This window comes from Lotus japonicus, chromosome 4 (genome assembly GCF_012489685.1).
Source record: "Lotus japonicus ecotype B-129 chromosome 4, LjGifu_v1.2".
In the NCBI taxonomy this organism is placed as follows: Eukaryota; Viridiplantae; Streptophyta; class Magnoliopsida; order Fabales; family Fabaceae; genus Lotus; species Lotus japonicus.
The window spans coordinates 55,639,363-55,662,251 of NC_080044.1; the positions used below are offsets into that span (position 1 = coordinate 55,639,363).

General features: G+C 38.5%; 1 protein-coding gene and 1 pseudogene across 1 annotated transcript; both read right to left on the reverse strand.

Annotated features, from left to right (window-relative positions):
• Nucleotides 1–1,415: 1,415 nt before the first annotated feature.
• LOC130710098 (calpain-type cysteine protease DEK1-like) lies at nucleotides 1,416–14,811 on the reverse strand (annotated as a pseudogene).
• Nucleotides 14,812–17,174: 2,363 nt separating this feature from the next.
• LOC130710099 (PKS-NRPS hybrid synthetase cheA-like) lies at nucleotides 17,175–20,398 on the reverse strand. Its single transcript, XM_057559255.1, has 3 exons — nucleotides 18,612–20,398; nucleotides 18,218–18,525; nucleotides 17,175–18,145 (listed from the first exon to the last, which is right to left on the reverse strand). The coding sequence occupies exons 1-3, from the start codon at nucleotides 19,673–19,675 to the stop codon at nucleotides 17,262–17,264; spliced, it is 2,256 nt and encodes a 751-aa protein (XP_057415238.1). The 5' UTR covers nucleotides 19,676–20,398; the 3' UTR covers nucleotides 17,175–17,261.
• Nucleotides 20,399–22,889: the final 2,491 nt, after the last annotated feature.

Here is a 22,889-nt window from a genome sequence, read left to right on the forward strand (position 1 = left end):
TTTATTCATTTTTTCATATCACACAACATCATATATCTTTCACTATTATTCTTTTCTTTTCTCTACTTTTGCCACTCAAGGTTCTACATCAGTTAGGTGTTTAACCAACATTTTCGATTACTATCTCAACTCTAAAACCCCACTTTTTGGTTTTACTCTCAACCCACGTAGTTGTGAAAAATAAGTTGAGAATAACTTTTTAAACAATAGACGATCGAATTAAATTCTGTTAACCCACCTTTTGGTACGAATAAACTTTGGATGAATTATGTGGGTAACCAGAATATTTTTTTGGGTGTGTATCTCATGTGGTATTTTAAATTATGTGGATGAATTATGTGGGTAACAAGCATGTGGTATTTTAAATTATAATTTTATTTTATTAAAAAAAAGACAGATGATTTATTGTTGTAATTTTTAAGAATTAAATTTAGTGAATTCATAACATATTATTTTAAAATTTATTTTGGTTATTCAATGCACGACTTAAAAACTAGGGTTTTAACTTCAACTTGTAACTCTGAGATATCATCTAAGTTCTTTTCCTGACAGGATCTTCTTCCTCCATGCTTCATCCATATTGAACCTCCAAATCTTCCTTCATTTTCTTCCTCTAGGTTCAAAAATTATATGTTCTCCATTAGACTATGTTATCCTAGGTACCGCAACTTAATCTGGTCTACGATAGGAATACCTAAACTTTTTACCAAAACTTATCAAATATGCTCATTCCACATTTAACCCATCATCAAGAAATCTTCTCCACGTCCACAAAGCGGTGACTAACAGAGGCGTATTCAGGATTTTCTTATTGGGGGGCGAAATGTAAGTCTAAATTTTTTTTCATTGAATATTATAAAAACATTAAATTATAAAAGATTATTTAAATACAATTCTTCGTTCTTTCATAGTACTAAATTTATCTATTATTGTATCAACATAGATTTTTTCAGCAATTTCTCTCTCGATATATAAAACTAATAAATTTCTGAGAAGATCATCTTCAATTTTGTTGCAAAGCTGAATTCTTAACAACTTTCTTTGTATAAAAAGATCGCTTGTAGATGCTGTTGAAACAGGGAATGTCAAAACAAAACGTATCAATCTATTAACAAGTGAGAATATTGTTGTTTTTCCAGTTTCAACTAACTTCTGGTAAAACTCGGATAAACTGAAATTTTTTCCTAAATTAGGATCTTGGAAAATATCTGAATGATAGTGTCTTTGTTGGAACGATAAATTTCTCTTTTCTAGCTCGGAAAAATCATCTGTATGAAATTTCTCAACAAGCTTACAGATTTTCTTATTACCAAATAATTTAAAATTTTCCTTAGGATCTAAAGTTGAACTAAGTATGAGAAGTTCCACTGCTTCTACATTAAGTCTTCTATTTAATTTAGATAGTTCCAAATCAATTGCAGAATAAAATACATATATCCTATAATGATGTTTTATATCTCCATCTTGTTTCTTATGACGACCATTACCCATAAAATAAGGGGCTTTCATGTCAAGAACTTCAACATGATGAGCATCACAAAATGTTATAGCATCTTCTATATAAGAAAACCTATAGTCGGTGAACATTTCGAAATTCTTGGGAGGCAATGGCCCCTACCTAGATACGCCCTGGTGACTGGGATAAATATAGAGATCATATTGTTCTATTCTTAGGACCACAGTGGAATTTGTTCACGGAAAAATTACTTATTTATAGAGCTTCTTTGACGGCCAATTCTACGGATAGCATCCACTGATTAATCTCTTCCTGCGTTTCAATTCTAGGTTTTCTATACTTCATGGAAAAGGAATCCACATCCAACACAACACCATCACGTTCTGATCTTCTTTTCCTCCCACTAGAATACTGTCCATCCCAATCTACATCATCTCTGTCATATAAATCTATATCGGCTGGATCACTGTCATAACCATCAGCCTACGCACAAAAAACATTGATAAGATTAGACATCCATAGTAAACATGCAAGCCAAAATAACATCTCTTGTTAAACTATTTTTAATAGTAAAGCAGACCGAATAGTATGATGCAAAGTGAAGCGCGATGAAAACAGGTGATAGTCACTAGGAACGTCTTACTCAGTTTACGTGATATAATTTGTTTTAAAATTTCATTTATGCTTTCTTCCATTTCGTGATGTAATTAGTTTTTAGAATTTCATTTATGCTTTCTTTCCATTTAAATAGTGAAGGGCTGAGCAGAAGGATACCCTAGAAGGTGATTCAGCCCACTGCCAATTATCTTCAGGGAAGTCAAGTGCACTGATGTCCGCTGAAGCCACTGAGGTATAGAGAGCAGAAACCTCATCATCTGTTAAACACCTTCCCCAGAGAAAAGCATCCATAATATGCATCTTGGATTCAACCCCTTCACTATCTGACCTACCAAATGCATCAATATCTGTTGGCGGTCTAGCTCCAATCCACACTTCTGTCCCCTGTTCCCAAATACTGCTACCCACACACAATGGCAATCCATTTTGGTAGCCGTCAAATCCACCATCTAAATAACATGTTGCTTCACCTATATCAGCATCAATTGTCATTGACTCATTGTTACAATATGCCACCTGCAAGATGATTTATTCACAAACAAATGTTAGCAAGTACAACAATAACTTATTTGTAGAAACGACATTTTAAAAATATATTAATACAAGCACAACCAAGCAAGCAAATAAGAAAATTAAATGTTTCCTAAGAATCTCACGCATTAAATAGAGTCCTAAAAGACTCATGCAGATTTACCAAAATAGAAAAAGTTGGAGCTAACAGTCTCTAATTGGATCTAGTTATCTTGCACATCTAAAAGAAGCTGACAGAGAGATAGAATCTTTGTATTTCGCATTCAAAGTTATTGATGAAATCTTAAAACTTAATCTTGAGAAAAGACTTGTAACAAGTAACTGAAACCATGTAATTAGAAAGTGCTTTTGGATAAAATTATAATATTAATAATAAATTACACTAAGAAACTTTCTGTGGAACATTTAGAATCAACCTACAACAAGTCAACAACAGGTAAATGATAACTAGAAAACTCAGAAAGATGTAAACTTCAATTTTAGAAAACCAAACATGAGATACGTATAATAAAGTGAAAGGCCAAACCTTCCATCTGCAATACTTGTTGCACCAATGCTCCACTCCTTTGCAACAGTTGTATGTCTATCACCTTTAGTAATCAATCTATGCCCAACTTGTCCAGCCTCAATACCTTGTTCAGAACCAGCCACAAGAATTTCCCAGCAAACCTTCTTCTGAAACTCCGTGCCCAAAAGGCAAATAGGACCAGACTCAGGCTGAATCATCAATGCAATGGAGAAGCTAATCTTTTGACTTTGACATAGACTGGAGTCAATTGGACCGCAATGCCTGCCACTTGCCGTTGGCTCATCATCAAGAACACATATTGCACCAGTCACTCCAGTCTGCCAAAGATACCAAATAGTCATTAGTACCAGAACCACATAAATTGAATATCTCCATAAGAGTTACCCTAATTAATTAAAATATTTTACCACAAGCAGAGTCAATATAATAATTTTTTAAGCAGTTTCAGGCCATAATTTTTGTGGTGAGTAACCCATTAAACAAACAAGGATACGCTGCAATGGGATTGTGGGAATGGAATAAGTATCCAATGCCAAATATAGGAATGGAAAACATTTCATTATTAACCACATGAAAGATGATAAATAAAAGGAATGCCCAGTATAGTCCATGTCCTATGCCTATTCTTATTTTATTCCTACTGCAAATTACCATCAGAGTTCAGAAGTAATAGCAAAGACAGTTAATGAACCTGAAGGGCACGGCAAGCTAACTGTGAAGCACGTATCCTACGTGCAATGCTTGAAACCCTCTCACGAGCAAAAGAATCATCTAAAACAGAATCACCACCTACTGCACGCACTGCGGCTGCCATGGCTGCAGCCTCTCTGCTGCTAGCATTAGGGATAGAGGAGAGCAGAGAAGCTTCTATCTCTTTCCATTTGCATTCCTCTTTTTCTAGGAGGACCTTCCTCCTCTCTTTCCCTCTTCCCTCCTCTTCACGCCTTTGCATAAAGATTTCCTCTTCCATCTCCTTTTCTCTTATGTAACTAGAAAATTCATAACAAAATATTTAGATAGAAATAGCTTGTAAGTCCTACACTTACTAATATAAGATGGATGAGATAGTACCTCTCCTGAATGATTTCAAATTGCCTGCGATCTTCTGGCATCCACTTCTTTATTTTCTTAGCATTTAAGTCAGAAAATCCAATGCTATCAAGAAAGAGTCTCAAACGAACTTCATCCTACGAGGAAAAATGGATTATTATTGTTAGATTAGTTAAAACTAGATATCATCCACTGCATGCAATGCAGCTACAATTGTTCTTTTACCTGTGCTTGTTCTGCCTTGGACGTCAAACCAAGCAACAGAAGCAAGTAACCACCAAACTTGTCCCACATGTACACCCACTCAGTATCGGAGCCTCTTCTAGCGCTAGAATCCGCGCATGAGCACACATCACTCTTCTGTGATCTACATCACTGGTCGGATCATGGCGAAATGTCCTTCCATACCTTAATCTACTAAAGAATGAACCTGCAACCAATTCTTCATTTCTTAAACGGTCTCTCAATTTCATGACGTCAGCTCTGGGAAGCACAAAATTCCCTGCCCTATCAAGCATAGCAGTAGGGTCTCCAATCAAAAGTGCTGCCGAACTGGCTGATCTCTGTGGTGCTGAGTAAGTTCCAGATAATGCATTTCTGTTTCTGGTCTACAAAGCAAACAAACAACATCAACTTTTATTTAAAGTACATTGGCCTGCGGGGTCCAATATCAAAGAGTACAGTTCAAGCAATTAACACATCTCCATATGTTTAGAGGCTAGTTATTTTAATTGTCAGGATATAGCTAGCAAGACAAAAACCCTTTTTCTCAAAGCATAGATGCATGCACAAGAAACGGATGCAAGGACTAAAAATTCTCCAAACTCGGGATGATTGGAGAGTGAACTACAGTACTTTAAAATATATATAGCGAAATTCACATGTTTATGCCAGTGGAAAAAAGTTCTCATCTGTACAAATATACATAGGTACTAACTACAAAGCAGTAAAATATATTTTAAACAAAGAAATTTTTTAGTTATGTCTGTGTGGGTGTGTGTGTACGCCAACAACTACAAACAATGCTAAGACTAGCACAAGCATAAAATAAAAATATAGGCATAGTAGGGTCCTGCAATCTCATTAAAAAAATTACAGACCTTCGTCGCTGATCTAGCGATTGTTTGAACAACAGTTTCCTTGCTGAGAAAATGAACAGCATCTTCCATCATCTGTATATTATAGAAAGGTTGGAACTTCAATTATAAAGAAGTAATCATTCAGCAGATTATGATAGATTTCAAAGTAATTTATGAATCCAATCATTTGAATTCTGAAGTAGCTTATAAATCTCAATGATGGTCACAACTAACTCTTAAACCTTAAGAGTTACTCTTAAACCTTAAGAGTTAGGCAAGGACGGGAGACAGCAAAACCAAATGAAACAACAAGTGTTATTGCTGATACAGCTGCACCAGCAAAAGGTGGATAAATCTTTAAACTGGCAACCCCCCCCCAGCCTTCAGTAGCCAGGGCAATCCCATATAGCATGAGAAAGGACACACTGTATATAGCAGATACAAGCAGAGGATCATAAAGTAATAAATCAGATATATGTAAATTAAAGAAAGAATCAATCAACATATTTTAGAAGGAATAATCAAACTTAGAGCATATAGATAAACCTGACATTCTTTCCACAATCTGCATGAGCATCATACACATACACTGGCAAAACACGGGGAGAATATACCACAATAGGGTTTGAAAGCAAAACCTGGACAGCAGAAAAAATAAAAGAATGAATCCTCTAAGCAAATTAAAGATGAAGCATTAGAGTATTCAAGATTCAGAACACGCTGACTATTATATATAAGGTTGAAAATTTGAATGAGGAACTCACTGTCAATGCCCGTCCAGCTAGAAGAAAAAGAAATATAAAGTAACCAACAGATGCTCCAAAGAATGGTTTATCTAGAAAGTAGAAAATAAAGAAGATAACATTAGTAGATGAGGCACTTTCTACTTAAGGTATGTATATCAATGCCAATATAATAGATTTGGCTAGCACCTTCAAACCACCCAACTAGAAATGCAGCCAAAGCCAAAAGAAAGGCAAGCAAGCAAACAAAGACCATCTGTTTCCGGCTCAAATAAAAATTGTTTGAGGCCCAGTAATGAATGGCGCCAATTGCTAGAACCATAAGAAGAAGAACCAAAAGGAAAGCTACCCCTATCTGTAGTAGCAGAAAAGAAGAGGTTCAGCCAAAACGTTGGAAGAGGGAAGGTGGTGATATTATATTCAACAGAACGAAGTGAATTTAACTTACAGTCCAAGGTTTGACGACAACTATCAAAGCTGAAATAGCACAAGCAGAAGCATCAGCCCAATTATAACAAAAATATATACACCACGAGAAAGCTTCCAATCATCATCCTTCCTGCAAATAGACATTTTAGAAAAGATCAGGAACCCATCAAACTGCAAAGCAACAATGGTGTCAATTAACCATACAGATAAATTGACGAGTACAAGAAAGTTTTACCAACCACCTAAGCAATCCGCAGCAAAGTGAGAGCACTGCTGGAACGCAGACTAAAGGAAGTAAAGCAGCTAAAAAATCACCCTTTGTTGGAACTTGGTCATCCCTAGATTTGATAACTTCTAAATAAGACACACCACAAAATGCTACAAGGATAACTGCAGCAAGAAAAAAAAGGTATAAAAATAAAGAAATCAGCAATTATAACAAAAAATAGTGTATACATTGGTGTTTAAATCTGTGAGTAGTATAAACAAAATGAAAAAATACCTGCAGATATTCCAACTAAGATAGCAGATGAAAGGGAGAACCGATATGTTGCAAACCAAGAAATTATTGGAAGTGCACTAGTAACAACTAATCCAATGGCAGATGCCATTGCCCAGCCAAGAAAAACAGATGATGTGTAAGGGGAGACCAAGCTTTTCTGATCACCATTCAAACCCTTATATCTTAAATCATCTAAGGGCTTTGCAGAAACTATTGCTCCCAAAGCCAGCACAGTTCCAACAAATACTGACATGCAAAAAATGAGAACTATACCCTGTAAAAGAAAACAAGTTGAAATTAGGCATTTACGAGGAACTTACTTGGCCAAAAAACAAGTGTAACAAAATGCATAAAAATCATCCCCCTAAGTAATGACTCCCTGAATTACAACCTTCCATTTTACCAGTCATGTAAACTAAAGTACATGCTTCATTGATGTTGATATGATTCGCAGTGAAGCAGATCCTATTATATTCTGTAAGCACTCATCCTTCAATCAGTGTATTTACCTTGTGGTCTATGTGGATGATGATATCAGATCCCATTATATCTATTTTTATTATTTTCTTAATTAACATTTCAACTTTCAAGGACCTAGCCACCCAGGCACCATTTCCATACAATAAACTAGCTTATAAGAAAATTAAATAAATTTAATGCAAGTGATCACAAATTTATCATTTCCCAAAAATGAGAAATATTACTCCATGCGTGTCGCCCTGAAAGGGAAAAGGACTTTCAAGGAAAGAACATCAACTTAAGAAAGAAAAACAGATAAGAAGAAATTTTAATGAAGAAAAATAAGCCAAACAAGAAGTAAATACATGGCCTTTAAGGTCTAGTCATAGTAGAAAAAAAATAGATATATAAGAATGACATATCTTACAATGAAAAACAAACTGATCCATCAGGAGATAAAGCTAAAGACAGCAAAAAATAATTTATAGACACCATAAAGGACACGGTAGGTTGGAAAGGTGTTAGCACTAACCCATATTGTAGTTAACTTTACAGTAATTGTACTGTAGCTAAAATCATTCCCACGACAATCAGTGCCAATAGCTATTAACAAAGGTTAATCCTCTAACAAACTCTTAACTATAGTTAAGCAGCAACTAACAAACTAACAATCATACTTCTAACAGCTGTTAGTATACTCCTGTTGTACAGGATGATAAACTCAACTCTGTTAGTTCAGCTGTTGCAACAGCTTGTATTAACACATGGGTGCACATGGGTAGTTAAGTTTAGTTAGTTACTAACTGATTCTAATCGGTTAGCTTTATATAGTTAAACTCTATGTACTATCATACAGTAATGAAGTCAGAGTTTTTAATTCATTATTTCTCTCTCCCTCTCGCTAACTTGTATGAAATCTAACATGGTATCATAGCCTGATCTAGGAGAGTCATGGCTGATGCCGGTTCTCCTCCAACAGTTAGGGATAGAGAGAGACTTAGGAAAACTATAGGCCAAGTTATTAAGAAGGATTTAGAGGTAAATAACCTATCTGTAAACTTAATTTCTTACAAGACATTATAGCGTAGGCTGATCCATGTAGCCAACCCAGAGGAAAAAGGCTTGGATGTTGTTGTTATGGTTGTTTGTGAAGTCATATGGCACGGAATTTCTACAGGATTATGATATAAAGTCTACATGAAAGAACATGCAAATAGATTTTCTTCACAGATTAAAAAGATTTTCAAAGAACCATTGGCACTTTTAATGAGAAACTACAAAAGGAAGCGGAAATGATAGAGATCAGCAGTCAACTTAGCACTCTCGTCTAAAGCTAATGCATGTGCTCTACAAGAGAACAAACCTCAAAAGACTACAAAACTGCAGAACTCATCAGACCAATAACATTGTAAAGGAACAAAAGCACTTTCTATTCTATATTACAATCACTAGTCCAGTAGACAGAGCAACCCCTACTTAAATAACATAAAAAGAAGTGGATAATCAAATCCATGCATCTCAGTAGAAGAATTGCGCATATTTGATCCAAAATCAGCCAATCCTGTACCTTTCTTGGTCTCGATGTCATGGTCATTTCTTCTGCTGTAATTGATCGAAGAAAAGCCATAATTGAACGTATCACAGGAGACAACAGCAGTACTGCCAAGCCAAACTCAAACTACAAGCAATAAAGGTTTATAAAACATCAAGATGAGCGCATGTGACATTGACAATTAGGTTTGAACGATTTCCACCCCAAAACCAAACAAACAAAATAAATAAATTAGGCTTCCAAAATAAGTTTTCTTGTATATAAATCTTTCCCCCAAAACAAACAAGAAATAATATAGGGTGAGACTAAGCACTAACCTGCTGGTGCGTTGCATTGATAATTTTGATTGTTTTTGGTCGAAATATAGCAACAGTGACAGTTTCAAGTTTGAACGATTTCCACCCCAAAACCAAACAAACAAAATAAATAAATTAGGCTTCCAGAAATAAGTTTTCTTGTATATAAATCTTTCCCCCAAAACAAACAAGAAATAATATAGGGTGAGACTAAGCACTAACCTGCTGGTGCGTTGCATTGATAATTTTGATTGCTTTTGGTCGAAATATAGCAACAGTGACAGTTTCAAGTACGAAAATGAAAATGAAACTAAACAGAACCCATGCTCGTTCTGGAGTACCCGTTATGTGGTGCAATAGAAGTCTACACAACTGAAGCCACTTTTCAAGTCCATGTAGCCTCAGTTCTTCAGATAATGAAATTTGATGAGGTATGGCATTATCAACACTTGTATTATCAGTATTTTGTTGAAGATCTCTATCTGCATCCAGACTACTCCTCTGCAATAATGCCCGGATAGTTGGATCTAATTCCAAACTTTTCTCTTTTAACATCATTGCAAAATTTGGATCCAAGCCTTTATCTTGTAATAAACTACTCAGTTCTATATCACCATGTCTTGTTCTTCTTTTCAGCATAGTTGCAATCTTAGGGTCTTTCAACCTTTCTTGGAATGCAAGAGCCAAAATAAAATCCAATGTTTGTTGATTTGCGGAGTTTGATGCACTAGAGTCATTCCCTTGACTATCAATGCCACTACTGGAACAAACCACCAAGGAATTATTGTGATCCAAATTTCTATCATTAGATGATGCTGCCACTTCTGGCTCATGATCAGCTGAGCGACAGGAGCTGCTATGTTATGCCAAACTTGATCTCCCACTATCTATGCTTTTATCACTATTTATTCCATCAGGCAAGTTAGCAGTTTGAGACAGGACATTGTTCCAATTGCTCCCATCAGCTGCAGTCATACCCCTTGCAGTTTCAGTACCATTTCCAAGATTACTGGCTTCAACACTACTACTTCGTTTCATACTTGAGCCACAGCCTTCAGAGAAGCTAGATGAACTGTTTTGCTCCTTCTTACGAAATCCTTCTCTCAGGCGAACTACAGTACTTTGTAAGGCATCTCTCCTTGCAGCTAATGGATTTGTGACTGATAAATGGCGAGAAACAGCAGCTCCTAAAAGTACAGAGGCCATAACAGCATAACTAATACAGTGCCCCAGGTACCTATACGAGGAAAGTAGAGATGAGTTAACAAACCATTAGTAATGTAGTTGGGTTAAAAGACTACACATTTCAGATGAAGGAACTAACCAGTATTGAACTCCAAAACAGATAAGAAACACCCGAGATGTTCCAGCAATAAATAGTACTGTAACACGTTTGTTAAGAAGTTGAAAACCATAAAGGCATGCTCCCATATTCCAGTCTACAGGACAAAAAATGCACCGAAAAAGAGCAAATCAATTAAACAGAGCTATAAAGTGAATCAGAGTTTTATTTGCAGGCAACCTTTAAAGATCAATATAACTGATAACAGTAAGGGTTAATTAAATAACCAAGAACAACAACAGCAACTGATGTGATTGCTCCAAGCCAATTTTTCTCCTTTGCAGTTAGACCATACAAGATGGAGTATACCACCAGAACAAATACCGAGCCAAGATAAAGAAGTACAAGATGGGAAGCCCTGCCAAGAAGATAAAAATCAATAAGAACTTGAAAGAAAGTTCACTGAAGTAAATCAAGTAATCACTATATCCACATAAATATTTGAGATTTGAAAAGCCAAACTAAAGCGTAAGTGCGTAACCATTCAGTCATTGTCAGAAGATAGGGAACAAATGAACCAAACCAAGGTAATTAGATGACCAACACCAAATAATGAAAGCTATTTAAAATTTAAATACCATAGAGTTGTTTAGTCTCCACTAAGATAGTCAAAAATCAAAATTGAGAGCAAGAACTAGAATAAAAACAAACCTTCTAGATTGCCGAGGATATAACTCGTTCGGCTCTGGTGGTTCAGGCAAACAAGCCACAGGACCCACTTCAATGCAATCGGAATAAGCAAATTGTACGCTCTTCGCACATATTCATCCACATCCAAACCATTCCCTGCAATGAATAATGGTAATAAGAATTTTCACATTATATAAAAACAGAATCAAGCATTCAAGCCTATATAAGAGTAAGTACAACTGGAAACCATCTACATCATCAACGTACATCAGGATGCAATGTTTCTATAATCAAGACATAATTTAACAATGGTTAAAATTTACTTTTAGTTCCTATACATGACACTTTTCAATTAGGTCTCTATAAAAAAAGTTTCCAATCTAGTCCCTATACATATAACCATTTTTAATTTGGTCAACTGCTATTATAATACTCTATATTGGAGCTATCACACAATGAATTGTAAGGACTAAACATAAAATAAGTATCATTTATAGGGACCAAAAAGATAGTATTTTGGTCCCTATGTGTGATAATCATTTCAACTTAGTCTCTGTAATTTACAGCAACAATATGTCAATCTCAGGGTACATAACCGGATAATTGAAAGTATTCAAAGTAACTGTACATAACTGGATAATTGAAAAGTTTGGTATAAGAACCAAATTGAAAATGAGAATCATACATAATGACCAATAATATATTTTAACCTCTGGCTCTAATAATAATCACTAACAATTTGCATACAAATAGTGACTCAAAAACATACCATTGAATATCATCCGGCAAATAAATAGCATGTTGATCGCCAGAGCAATTGCTGAAACTCGAAAAAAGAAACCAGAAGGAGAATAACGATCAGATGCTCGTGATCCAGTTGTAACATATACTGCACAAAGTTCATATGCACAAAGTAGAGCAACCGCCAGAAGAAGCAGGATTGCAACAGCCCCTGTGAACGAAAAATGTGAATATTAGCTAGAAGGATTATAGCAAGAGCCAACATATAAGACATAACAAACTGGTCAGCAAATACATACTAGAGCTTTGCCATTGTGTTCTCCACCACAACATAATTGAATAAAATGCCAATAGAAGGCCATTATTACAGCCAAACCGATCAGGTCTCGATTCAATATTACAATCAACCAGGAGCCCCAAATGATAAGCACCATAATTGGAGAAACAACAACAAACCATGCAGAAAGATTCAGGAAACCACAGAGCAAATGGAGTTGAGGACCATGCAAGAAATTTGGCCATTTCCGAGCAAAGATCCAACTGGAAACAGAAACCAACAAATAAAATTACATATGTAAAGAAGCCCAGCATAGGGTCAAAAATTCAGCGTAATTTAATTGCATTATTAGATCAGCACAAAACAACAGTTTCTTCCCAAAACATTATAGGTTAAGCATGACAAAGTGCAAATTACTTTCCTACTTCCTATGCTTTGATCGTAGAACATAATCATAATCTTTACTGAGTCATTATCTCAATAAAAATAAAACAGCAGCAGCAACCAGTAATAATATAATAAACCTGCAGTAGCAACCGTAATAATAAAAATATAAAAAAAAAGAGCACGTTCAAATTAACAAGCTGACAAACCATCCGCAAAGCATAAGAAAGTGGGATTTCGGGCCAAAGTGGGACCGACCTGAATCAACTCACTAAGAATAAACAGGCTGACAAAGAAAGGGAGAGCAGAGCACGTTCATGCTACAGCAAAAAAGATGAAGCGGTGGAGCTTGGAGTCCTTTGAGCGAATTCTGTCGGTCCTTCGAGGGAAGCGACCCCCTTTGTCCCTTTATATTTAAAAAACATAAAAAGAAGCACAAAACCTGCAAAAATGAAAACAAGTTATGTAACCCGACCCGTTTTCCCGAAGACCTGCTTATGTGTATGAATCGTCCGATTCATTGTTCGCGATTCTGGCGATACATAATGATTCAGCCCATTCATGGCACAAATTGATACACTGCAATTTGAATCTCTACACCCCTTGAATGTATCGATTCGCAATTCGAATCGTACGAATACTAATAAGTAATAACTATGCTTTGGACTAGTGTTGTCGATCCAGAATAGCGGCATGTCACAGCTAACCTCAAAAATGCTATAGTGGTATAGCAAATTGCAGGATGGGTCGCTATGCTGATTTTTTTATACAACTTATGTATACTATATGTATATATATATAGACATAAATGCTAAAAAATACTCCAAAAACAAAATTCATTCCATTCATAATTACCAATAACAATTCATAGGGGTCTTAAACAAAACATACAAAATAGAACCAACAACACAAAGAAAAAGAGGGAAAGGGAACTAAGAGAGAATAATCGCCATGTCTGATCAGATAGACAAAATAGATCACAAGAACCAGCAAAATAAAGAAATAGAAGACAGCAACCTAAAGCTGCTGGACTTTGAAAACTGAGAAAAGAGAGATGGTTGCTCGATGGGTTAGCTTGGTCACTCAACGATAGATCAGCTCAGAGTCTCAGACAGAGAAGGTGTGGAAAGTGCAAAGAAGCCGGGGGTTTTACTACAACAGACCTTTTATTATGTTTCAGATGTAGAAACCCAAAAAAACCCTAATGTTGACATCCCATGAACACTTTCGGGTTTTCGTCAATTGTTACTTAATATCCAAACACCCATCATAAAATTATAAGCCTAATACATTTTATTTTACTATGGTAAAATTGTAAACCATATTCTAATAATTTTGATGCTTTAGTATAAGACATCAACAGATAAGGTTGTCTTCTACAATAACCATAAATATAATTTTGAATGTTTCAGGTCAGTATGCTGCTCATCTTACATTCCGCATCCATCACATCAGCGAACGATCTCCACGTGGAATCTCAAAAAATAATTAAAACAGAAGCAAAAAGGAAAAACACTCAAAATTGTAAAGATCAAGATCGTGATACGACCGTAAATACCCGTGTATAGAATCTCCTTCAAGTTGTCAAAAATCAAACTACTCAGAATTCAATACAGGAGCCAAATTTCTATAATCCATAGAATATCCAAAAAACCCAGAAAGTGCCCCCCCTGACAATTTAGCTTGTTTCCCAAATTATACTGTCACTAACAACAGGAGTACCCTAAAGCAGGCAATGCCAGTAAATTTCATTTAATTTCAAAACAAGTATGAATTTAATTACCAACAATAACAAACAATTCAACAGCATTTGCAGTGTATCATGATAATTAAACCTGAAAACTACACAACATAACTGAATTATAAACAGAAATAGAGAAAATCATGAAAGGGGTTTTAGTTTTACCTATAAATTCGCCAGGGCCTCCAATTAACAGCCCAGAGAATGGAGAAAGAAGCCGCAGACAAAAGCGAGAAGAGGGTACCGCAAATCGCGGAAGCCAGGAGAACCCCACGGTCACCCCCTTCTTCTTCCATGTAGTTGTTGTCCTCTCAAACGAAGAAGCGCATGCACCTACAGTGATGATGATGCATGTGAAGAGGGCGATGCAGGATGCAGCTACTTCATTGTTGCGGAGTGAAATGGCGGTGGAAGCAGCATGATAGCATGATGATGAATTGAGCTGAAATGGGTGAAGCTAGCTAGTTAGGGTTTGAGAGTGGAGCTAAGCTAAGAGGGGAGTTGGGTTTGGGGCCCCCCCTATGGGGCTCCCCGCCCCACTTAAAGTGGGGAAATTACTGGAACGCCCCCCTTTAATAGAATACGGAAGACACATTTCCGTATTGAATACGGAAGTTTAATATCCGTATTATATTAGTATGTAAACCGGCAAGGGTTTATTCAAACCCATTTCAAACCCATTTCCGTATTTTGCCAAGCTCTTCTCCCCTCTTCAACCTTCGATCTCTGTCGCTCCCCTTGCTTGAACCGTGTACTTGAAAGGTTCCATCATCTCCATCAAAGCTCTTCACAACCCCATTCTCAGAATTGAAACCTAGAGGTAAGGATTTTTGGATTTTCCCCATTTAACTTGAAATTATGTTAATCATTGAACCCTAGGGTAGTCGATTGTTGCTTGTGTAGAGGTATTGTTGGCTGAAATGTCTTGAATGTGGTTTGGGTTTAGGGCCGATAGCTCATTGTCGTTAATGGCGTTTCTGGGTAAATACGGATCACAGGTTTCCGTATTGAATATGGAAAATGGTTTTCCGTATTCAGTATGGAACATGGTTTTCCGTATTGAATACGGAAAAACGTTTTCCGTATTCATCTCAGAACCAAACCCAACACTTATAATTGATTCTGGGTTCAGAATCAATTATAGAAGGTTTCCAAAGCATTTGTGAGTAGTTTCTAGATGTCATAATTGATTATTAGGAAAATAAAAGTTGATCCAAGCATGCATAATCCACAGAAGATCCGATTATCATCTATGTACTTATAAAATTCTAGGAATTTTCCATTTGCTTGCATCATGTTTCTGTCTATGGCTGAAATGGTATATATAGTGAATGTTTGCTCTGAATATATAGTGAGAATGAAGAACAGAAAGAGGTCTCATGCTTCTAGTGAGGATGTCGGGGCTACTGAGGATAGACACCGGCGGTTACATGCTTCTAGCCGGCGCGGCGATCATGCTGCAACCTCTCAGGCGGTGGAGGCTTCAGCTCCAGTTGTTTCTCCGCCGTCTCCCATGATTGAGGTTCCTCTGGTTGATTATCCGCCGTCTCCCACGGTTGAGATACCTACAGTTGTTTCTCCGCCCTCTCCCATGGTTGAGTCATCAGGCGAGGAGTCCTCAGGCGAGGAGTCCTCAGGCGAGGAGTCTTCCGGCGAGGAGTCATCAGGCGAGGCCTCATCCGGCATGGGAGGATCTGACGAGGATAGTATTCCTCCGCCTACTGTTGATGCTGATGTCCTGCCGCCAGAGCAGGGGGAGCAGGGGGCACAGGGTGGCGAGGAGGACCTGATCCAGAGGTTGCCGCCGTTTCCGGGGGGGCCTGTTGAGCTATCGCTCCTCACCCATTATGCTGATCACAAGGCTCCCTGGGCGTGGCATGCACTCCTACGCACAGACGAGCGGTATGTGGACCGTCGACAGTTGAAGGTTGCCACAGCTGGGGGGAAGGTTTGGAACCTTGCTTGTGATGGTGATTCAGACAGTCACAGGCGGGTTCGAGAGTTGATTGAGCAGACGGGTCTTCATCAGCTACCATATTGCAGCTACCCGGTGACAGATGCAGGCCTTATTTTGGCCCTTGTGGAGCGATGGCATGAGGAGACTAGTAGCTTCCACATGCCGTTCGGGGAGATGACTATCACCTTGGACGACGTGTCGGCTCTTCTCCATCTCCCCATGGGGTCGAGGTTCTATACGCCTGGGAGGGGGGAGAGGGACGAGTGTGCAGCGCTCTGTGCTCAGTTGATGGGAGGATCTGTTGGTATTTATGAGGCTGAGTTTGATACGAATAGGTCCCAGACTATTCGCTTTGGGGTCTTGCAGACCCGGTATGAGGCTGCGTTGGCGGGTATGTCTTAATTATTATTGTATTGTCTTTGTATCTATTATTATTGTATTGTTATAAACTATTAACTTAATTCACTTCATTGTAGAGCACCGATATGAGGACGCTGTACGGATTTGGCTGGTGAACCAGCTAGGCGCCACGCTCTTTGCTAGCAAGAGCGGAGGCTACCATACGACCGTCTACTGGATAGGGATGTTGGAGGATCTTGGTCGAGTGTGCGAGTACGCGTGGGGCGCGATTGCGCTCGCTACGCTATACGACCAGCTTAGTCGAGCGTCCAGGAGGGGGACGGCCCAGATGGGAGGTTTTACCTCGCTCCTGCTAGGATGGGTCTACGAGTACCTTTCTGACCGCGTCATTATCCGTAGGGCGGATCCGGAGTACTCGCAGGACCAGCCTAGGGCGCGGCGGTGGGCTATGTCCCGGGTCGGGCATGCAGGCCTTGATGAGAGGCGAGTCCAGGAGTTAGATGGAGCTACATTATAGAGAATAACAATAAAATTAGATAACTTGCAAATACAACAAATCAATTCACCAATTGGATATTAGTGTACTCAATCAAAAAATACCTGTACAAAGTGATTAATCACATGACCAACAGCTATAACAGGATGTACATCCGGTGGACCTTCTCCTCTTAGTGGAAGGTATGACCAACAACCCGTAGAGGAGATGGATATGAAAACCACTTGGAACCTGGTTGCTACAAGGTATCCCATCTCTGGCAGTTGCATCCATTTATCCTCGGTAGCCGGATCACCAGGAGGAAGAGTGAGTCGGGAATGTAAGGCATTAACCACATGTATGGACCACATTTCATCATACAACCCTCTGTGTCGTTCAAGTTCTTCTATCAACGCTGCCCTAACCCATGACCAACTTTCCTCACCTGATGGTAGTCCGAGTAATGCAGCAACGGCTCTATAGCCACAGTTACCATCATCCTCAACATTCTGAACTGTTTGTATATATGGGTGGAAAAAGGCTGGAAAATGACCCATGAAATAGCTTGTATCAGACTTCTTCACACGCTTCTTCTTCTTTGGTGGTTGTGAAACCTTCTTTGCCTCTCTGATCTCCCTATCAACATGTTCAAAACCTGAAAGATCACGAGTCAAGGATCCTATTGCTTTATTCTTAGGTGGTATTTTCTCATTCGCCTTAAGAGTGCGCTTGGACCTTATCTTAACCGCAGGAGTACAAAGTGAACTGCTTTCAGGACAATAGATCGCTTGAAGCTTCCTCCTTACCATACTCTGCCCTCCAGTATCCAAAGAACTGAAACAATGTGTCAATGCCTCAACTTCTGGTTGCATATCTCCATGGTTCATGCCGCAAATATGGTTGCTGGTAGTATCTGCAACAGGTTCAGGTACATGCTCCCAACTCAGTCTCTTCCAGAATGGATGAATTGACTCATATGGAATTCTTTCATAACCTGCAAGTTCACAAAAGTGTCACTTTCAATAACAAATAGAATTAATTGACAAGAGAGTGGTTGACCGGTGACCTGCAAGTTCACAACCGCAAGGTAGTCCATGAGTCTCTCTCAACAAGCAATCGCATCCGCCGTAGGACTTCATTCTTATATGTTCATCGTCGATGAGCTGCAGGCATTTGTTTGACACAAATCCTCTAATATTTGTGTAAAATGGGAACATGAAAATGTGATCAATTCTGTGAATACTGCGCTCAAACGATGCTAATATTTCAGTATGTCGATTACATGTCAAACTATGCGACGCATCCCATGAAGTGGCCAGGTCACCCTTGCAATCCCGTAACATCTTCTTCAAACTGGCATGTGCACCCTCAGCCCTGCAAACAACAAATAGATATCTTATTAACAACAATCTATCAAATGAACAAACAACGCATAAATTAAGCTCATGTAATTTTTTTACCTGTTACTTGTTGTTGTTCCAAAGTGCATCACATGATTTGTCCATGCCTTGGCGAATTTCTCCTTGTGAACCAACCATGTAGTAGAACAATAGGAGGTAAAGTTGCTGTATTTTGCCTTGCACATATTAAACAATTGCATCCATTTCACTTCAAATTCTTCAACTGTTGCAGCATCCACCACCTCTGCCCACTTCATCATAACCAACTCAGCAAAATCATCTGTGCCAACATAGAGTTTGCACTTTGCCAAAACACACTTGTTGATGTGCCACAAGCATAATAAATGTGTAGTGTTAGGAAGGCTTTGCTTAGCAGCACTCAATAAGGCAAGATCCCTGTCAGTAACAATCACCTTAGGCAACATGGCTTGATCAGCTAATAGAGACTTCATACACTCCAGTGCCCAAACGTAGTCATCTGTGCCCTCATTAACAATGTAGCAAAAGGCTATGGAGTATGTCTTATCTGTGGAAGTCAGTCCAACAATCTCAAGCAAGGGAATTGCATATTTGTTTGTCTTGTATGTGCAATCCATAATCACTACATATGGAAATGTGTTGAACAGTTTGATAGCATTTGGATGAGCCCAAAATACATCCCTAATGACTTCCGATCCAGGCTCATGTCTTTCAAAGTGGACATACTTGTCACCGTCCAACTTCTTCAACAAGTGTTGCATTTCTGTCAATCCCCCGCGGAGGGATTTTCTTAACCTCTTGCAAACACCATAAATCTGAGATATGGTAGTCAAGTTTGAAGGATTGTTTTCCTTCAAAGTCAACAACATCTTTCTCGGTGGAACCCAACTCCTTGTCATTTTTCCCACTTGCTCCTTCTCTCCGGGTTTTAGACGACCAACAAAATTGTGCCCAAGTAGTGACCTAGCTGGTTCATGGTTGTGTATACCTTCCATCACCTTTAGCCGCCAATCTCTATCTATGCCATTTTTCCTAGGTCGTCCTTTTAGTCTAAAAGGACAACCTGTCTTTTGTGATCTCGTCCCTTCAACAAGGTCAGGGTCTCTATAAGGAACATATTTACCATGCTTCTCGCACCCCAACATGACATAAGCTTTTCTGCTTCCATTCCCACCATAATCTGACTTTGTGATCAACGTAACATATCCATTTTCAATCGCAATTCCATGAACCCAATTGATAAGATCATCACGGGTAGGGAAAATCTGTTATAATAATAAGAATTGATTACAAGGGTGATCAAGACATAATAAGAATTGATATATTACACTCTCAAAACAATGCAAAAATATGTTCAAAGAATACCTGATCAGTTGCAAATAAATGCGAGACATCTATACTTATACACGGGGGCACAAATGCTGGTGGTGGCACCTCTGTAGTGGCCTCTTCAGGTTGACCATTGTGAAATCCAGCTTCAATCAATTGTGACTCACCAAAGAAAAATGAATCTGTCATCCCTGGAAGAGAATACGGAAAGTTACATTCCATACTCAATACGGAAATATACTTTCCATACCGAATACGGATTGTTACTTTCCATACTGAATACGGAAAGTACCTTTCCATATTCAATACGGAAGATAACAATCCGTATTATATCACGACTCAGAATTCAAAAACCCATCCTTCTAACTACTTAATCTAACTACTTAAACTACTTAATCTAACTACTTCCACTACTTAATCCTACAAAATAACAACAAATAAACACATAGACTTACCTCTACTACAACACTTGTTGTAGTGGTGGAGAGCTTGGGAAATGAAGGAGTGGATGGTGGTGGAGAGCTTGGGAATGAAAGTGAGGTAGGAGAGGGTGAGAGAAAGGGTGGTCTGGAGGCATTGAGGAGGTTCAGGGGGGCTGGTGAGGGGTTGGTGAAAGTTGGTGAGGGAGGAGTAATGGTGGAAAAAGGGGGAATCCTGTCAGAGTTAAATACGGAAAATACCTTTCCGTATTCATCAAAATATAATACGGAAAGTACCTTTCCGTATTCAGTTAAATTGAATACGGAAAGTACCTTTCCGTAGGGCACTTTTGGGTTTAAAAAAAAAAGGTGGGGCGCGCAGCCCCATAGGGGAGGCCCCAAACCCAACTCCCAGCTAAGAGGTGAGGTGAGGTAGCTAGGGTTAGGAAAAAGCAGAGAGTGAAATTGTTTGTTTGTTTGTATGTTGTGTGGAATTGGGTATAAATCTGTTACTGAAAGTGAGTCTCTCTGAGATTGTTGCAGAGTTGAGTGGGTAAGAATGAGTATGAGTAATGATATATACACCCCTCATCTTTTAAACACTTTATTTCCACATATTTTTGTTTCTACCTCTCTCCTCTTATCATATATCACATGTCATACTTTCTCTTTCATATTTTTTCTTTTCTTCCTATCTCTCTCCTCCTCCACCTTCTTCCACCTCAAAATGAGGTGTGAAGAAATCATAATTCAAACAAGATCAAAAACCCTACTCTCTCTCTCTCTGCTTCAGCTAGACAGCTACATTTTTTTTTTGGTACATGCTAGACAGCTACTACTTCTTTTTTTGGTAATTAGGAAAAGTACAAGACAAACAAAAGAAAAAAAAACTAAGACTAGCCACACCCCACTAGAGGAGCGATCTCATCCGGCGGAGAATACTAAGTAGTGAAGTGCAGACGCTGTCGCAAACCGAGCTTAGCTAAGGCATCCGCAGGACGATTATGTTCCCTAGGAACATGCTGAAGGGACACCTCCCAATCTTGATGCAGGAGGCTCTGAGCTTCAGCCAAATAAGCTGTATGTGAGTACAGATTGAGAGATATTGAACCATTCAAAGCTTGTACCACCTCACGGCAGTCTGACGTGCAAACGAGCTTGCGGAATCCTTGATTCCAAGCCAGAGACAAGCCACGGATAAGCGCCAGTAATTCTGCTAGGAAAACTTCACCACGACCTTCGTAGCTAGCGAACCCAATCACCCACGCTCCAGTATGATCTCTAAAGATCAGAAACTTTTTTAACTTTTTCTCTCTCCTATGTGTCTGAGAGAGAGTGTGTGTGATATTTTATTGTGAAGACAAATGTCTGAAAAAATATTTGTCTTAACTTTTATTTATTTATTTATTGAAAAAAATAACCACTCACACTTAAATTTCATATCTACCGTAGTGAAATGATAGCTCAAGTGGTAAGAGTTATGAGACACGTGATAAAATTAAAAATATATATATAAAACTCGGCTCGAACCGGCCGGTTCGACCGGTTGAGCCGGAACCGGACCCTATGTCGGTTCGAACCGAGTATCAGATCGGCCATACAATCCATCCGATGCGAACCGGAAAAAACCGGCCGGTTCAGTCAAAAACCGGCGACTCGGTCCTTACGATTGGACCGGTTCACTATTAAAAAAAAACAGAAAACTCAAATTCTAAACTGTGTCGTTTCTTTTTCAGGAGTAGGGTTTCAAACTTTCTCATTCAGTTCACAGTTCACCACTTCATCCATTCTTCCTCATCGATTGCCTTCGTCGTCGTCGCCGCTCCACCACGTGTAGCTGAAGGTGAAGTTGATCTTGGAGGCATCAGTAGAGTAAGATTTGGTCAAGTCAAAGCTAGCTGAAAAAGCTTGTAGAGATGAGCATGACTGTTTCAGAAAGAAACAAAGACTCAGGACTTGTCGAACCAGAAGCAACAACATCAGAAGATGCTAATACAACTTCTGACTTGCGTCATCAGAAGAAGAGTAGGTTCCTAGCTTCTCATTCTGAAGTATCTGAAGATGAAATTTTGTCCAGAACGGAGATGTCACCAGAACCACACTTCTGCTCTCATCAGAAGATATGCTAATCAGAAGCCAAGTATCCCTTGGTATTCCTTCTGAGGGGGAGTATTTCGTCTTATGCTCTTACTATTTTTTCCACCTTCATTCTTTTTGCTTATGACAAAAAGGGGGAGAACTTATAGTATCTTGACAACTCCTATTTTATTTAGCTCAGAATCTAGATATTACTAACATTGATATTAAGTATTAGATTCAGGGGGAGCTTAGCTCAGAATCAAGCACGAGTCTTGGATTCAGAAGGAGCAAGATAAACTATACACATAAGGATAAGTTTTAACTCTGATACCTTATACTCTGAGTGTATTCAGTTTATTTGTTTAGAGTTGTTCATCAAAATACATGGTTTTGTCATCATCAAAAAGGGGGAGATTGTAAGATCAAGATTTGGTCATGTGGTACAACTCTATGTTTTGATGATAACAAGTATTTATTTGTGGATGAACAACTATGATACTCTAATGTTTGTCTTGAGTGTTTTGACAAACAG

Bases quoted from the DNA above. Each gene is read 5' to 3' on its own strand.
- LOC130710099 (XM_057559255.1), bottom strand. From the start codon at position 19,675: ATGTTGGGGTGCGAGAAGCATGGTAAATATGTTCCTTATAGAGACCCT. The intron at 18,526-18,611 runs GTAAAAAAATTA...TGTTGTTTGCAG, and splicing joins GGAACAACAACAAGTAACAG to GGCTGAGGGTGCACATGCCA. The intron at 18,146-18,217 runs GTCACCGGTCAA...GTGAACTTGCAG, and splicing joins TTGCGGTTGTGAACTTGCAG to GTTATGAAAGAATTCCATAT.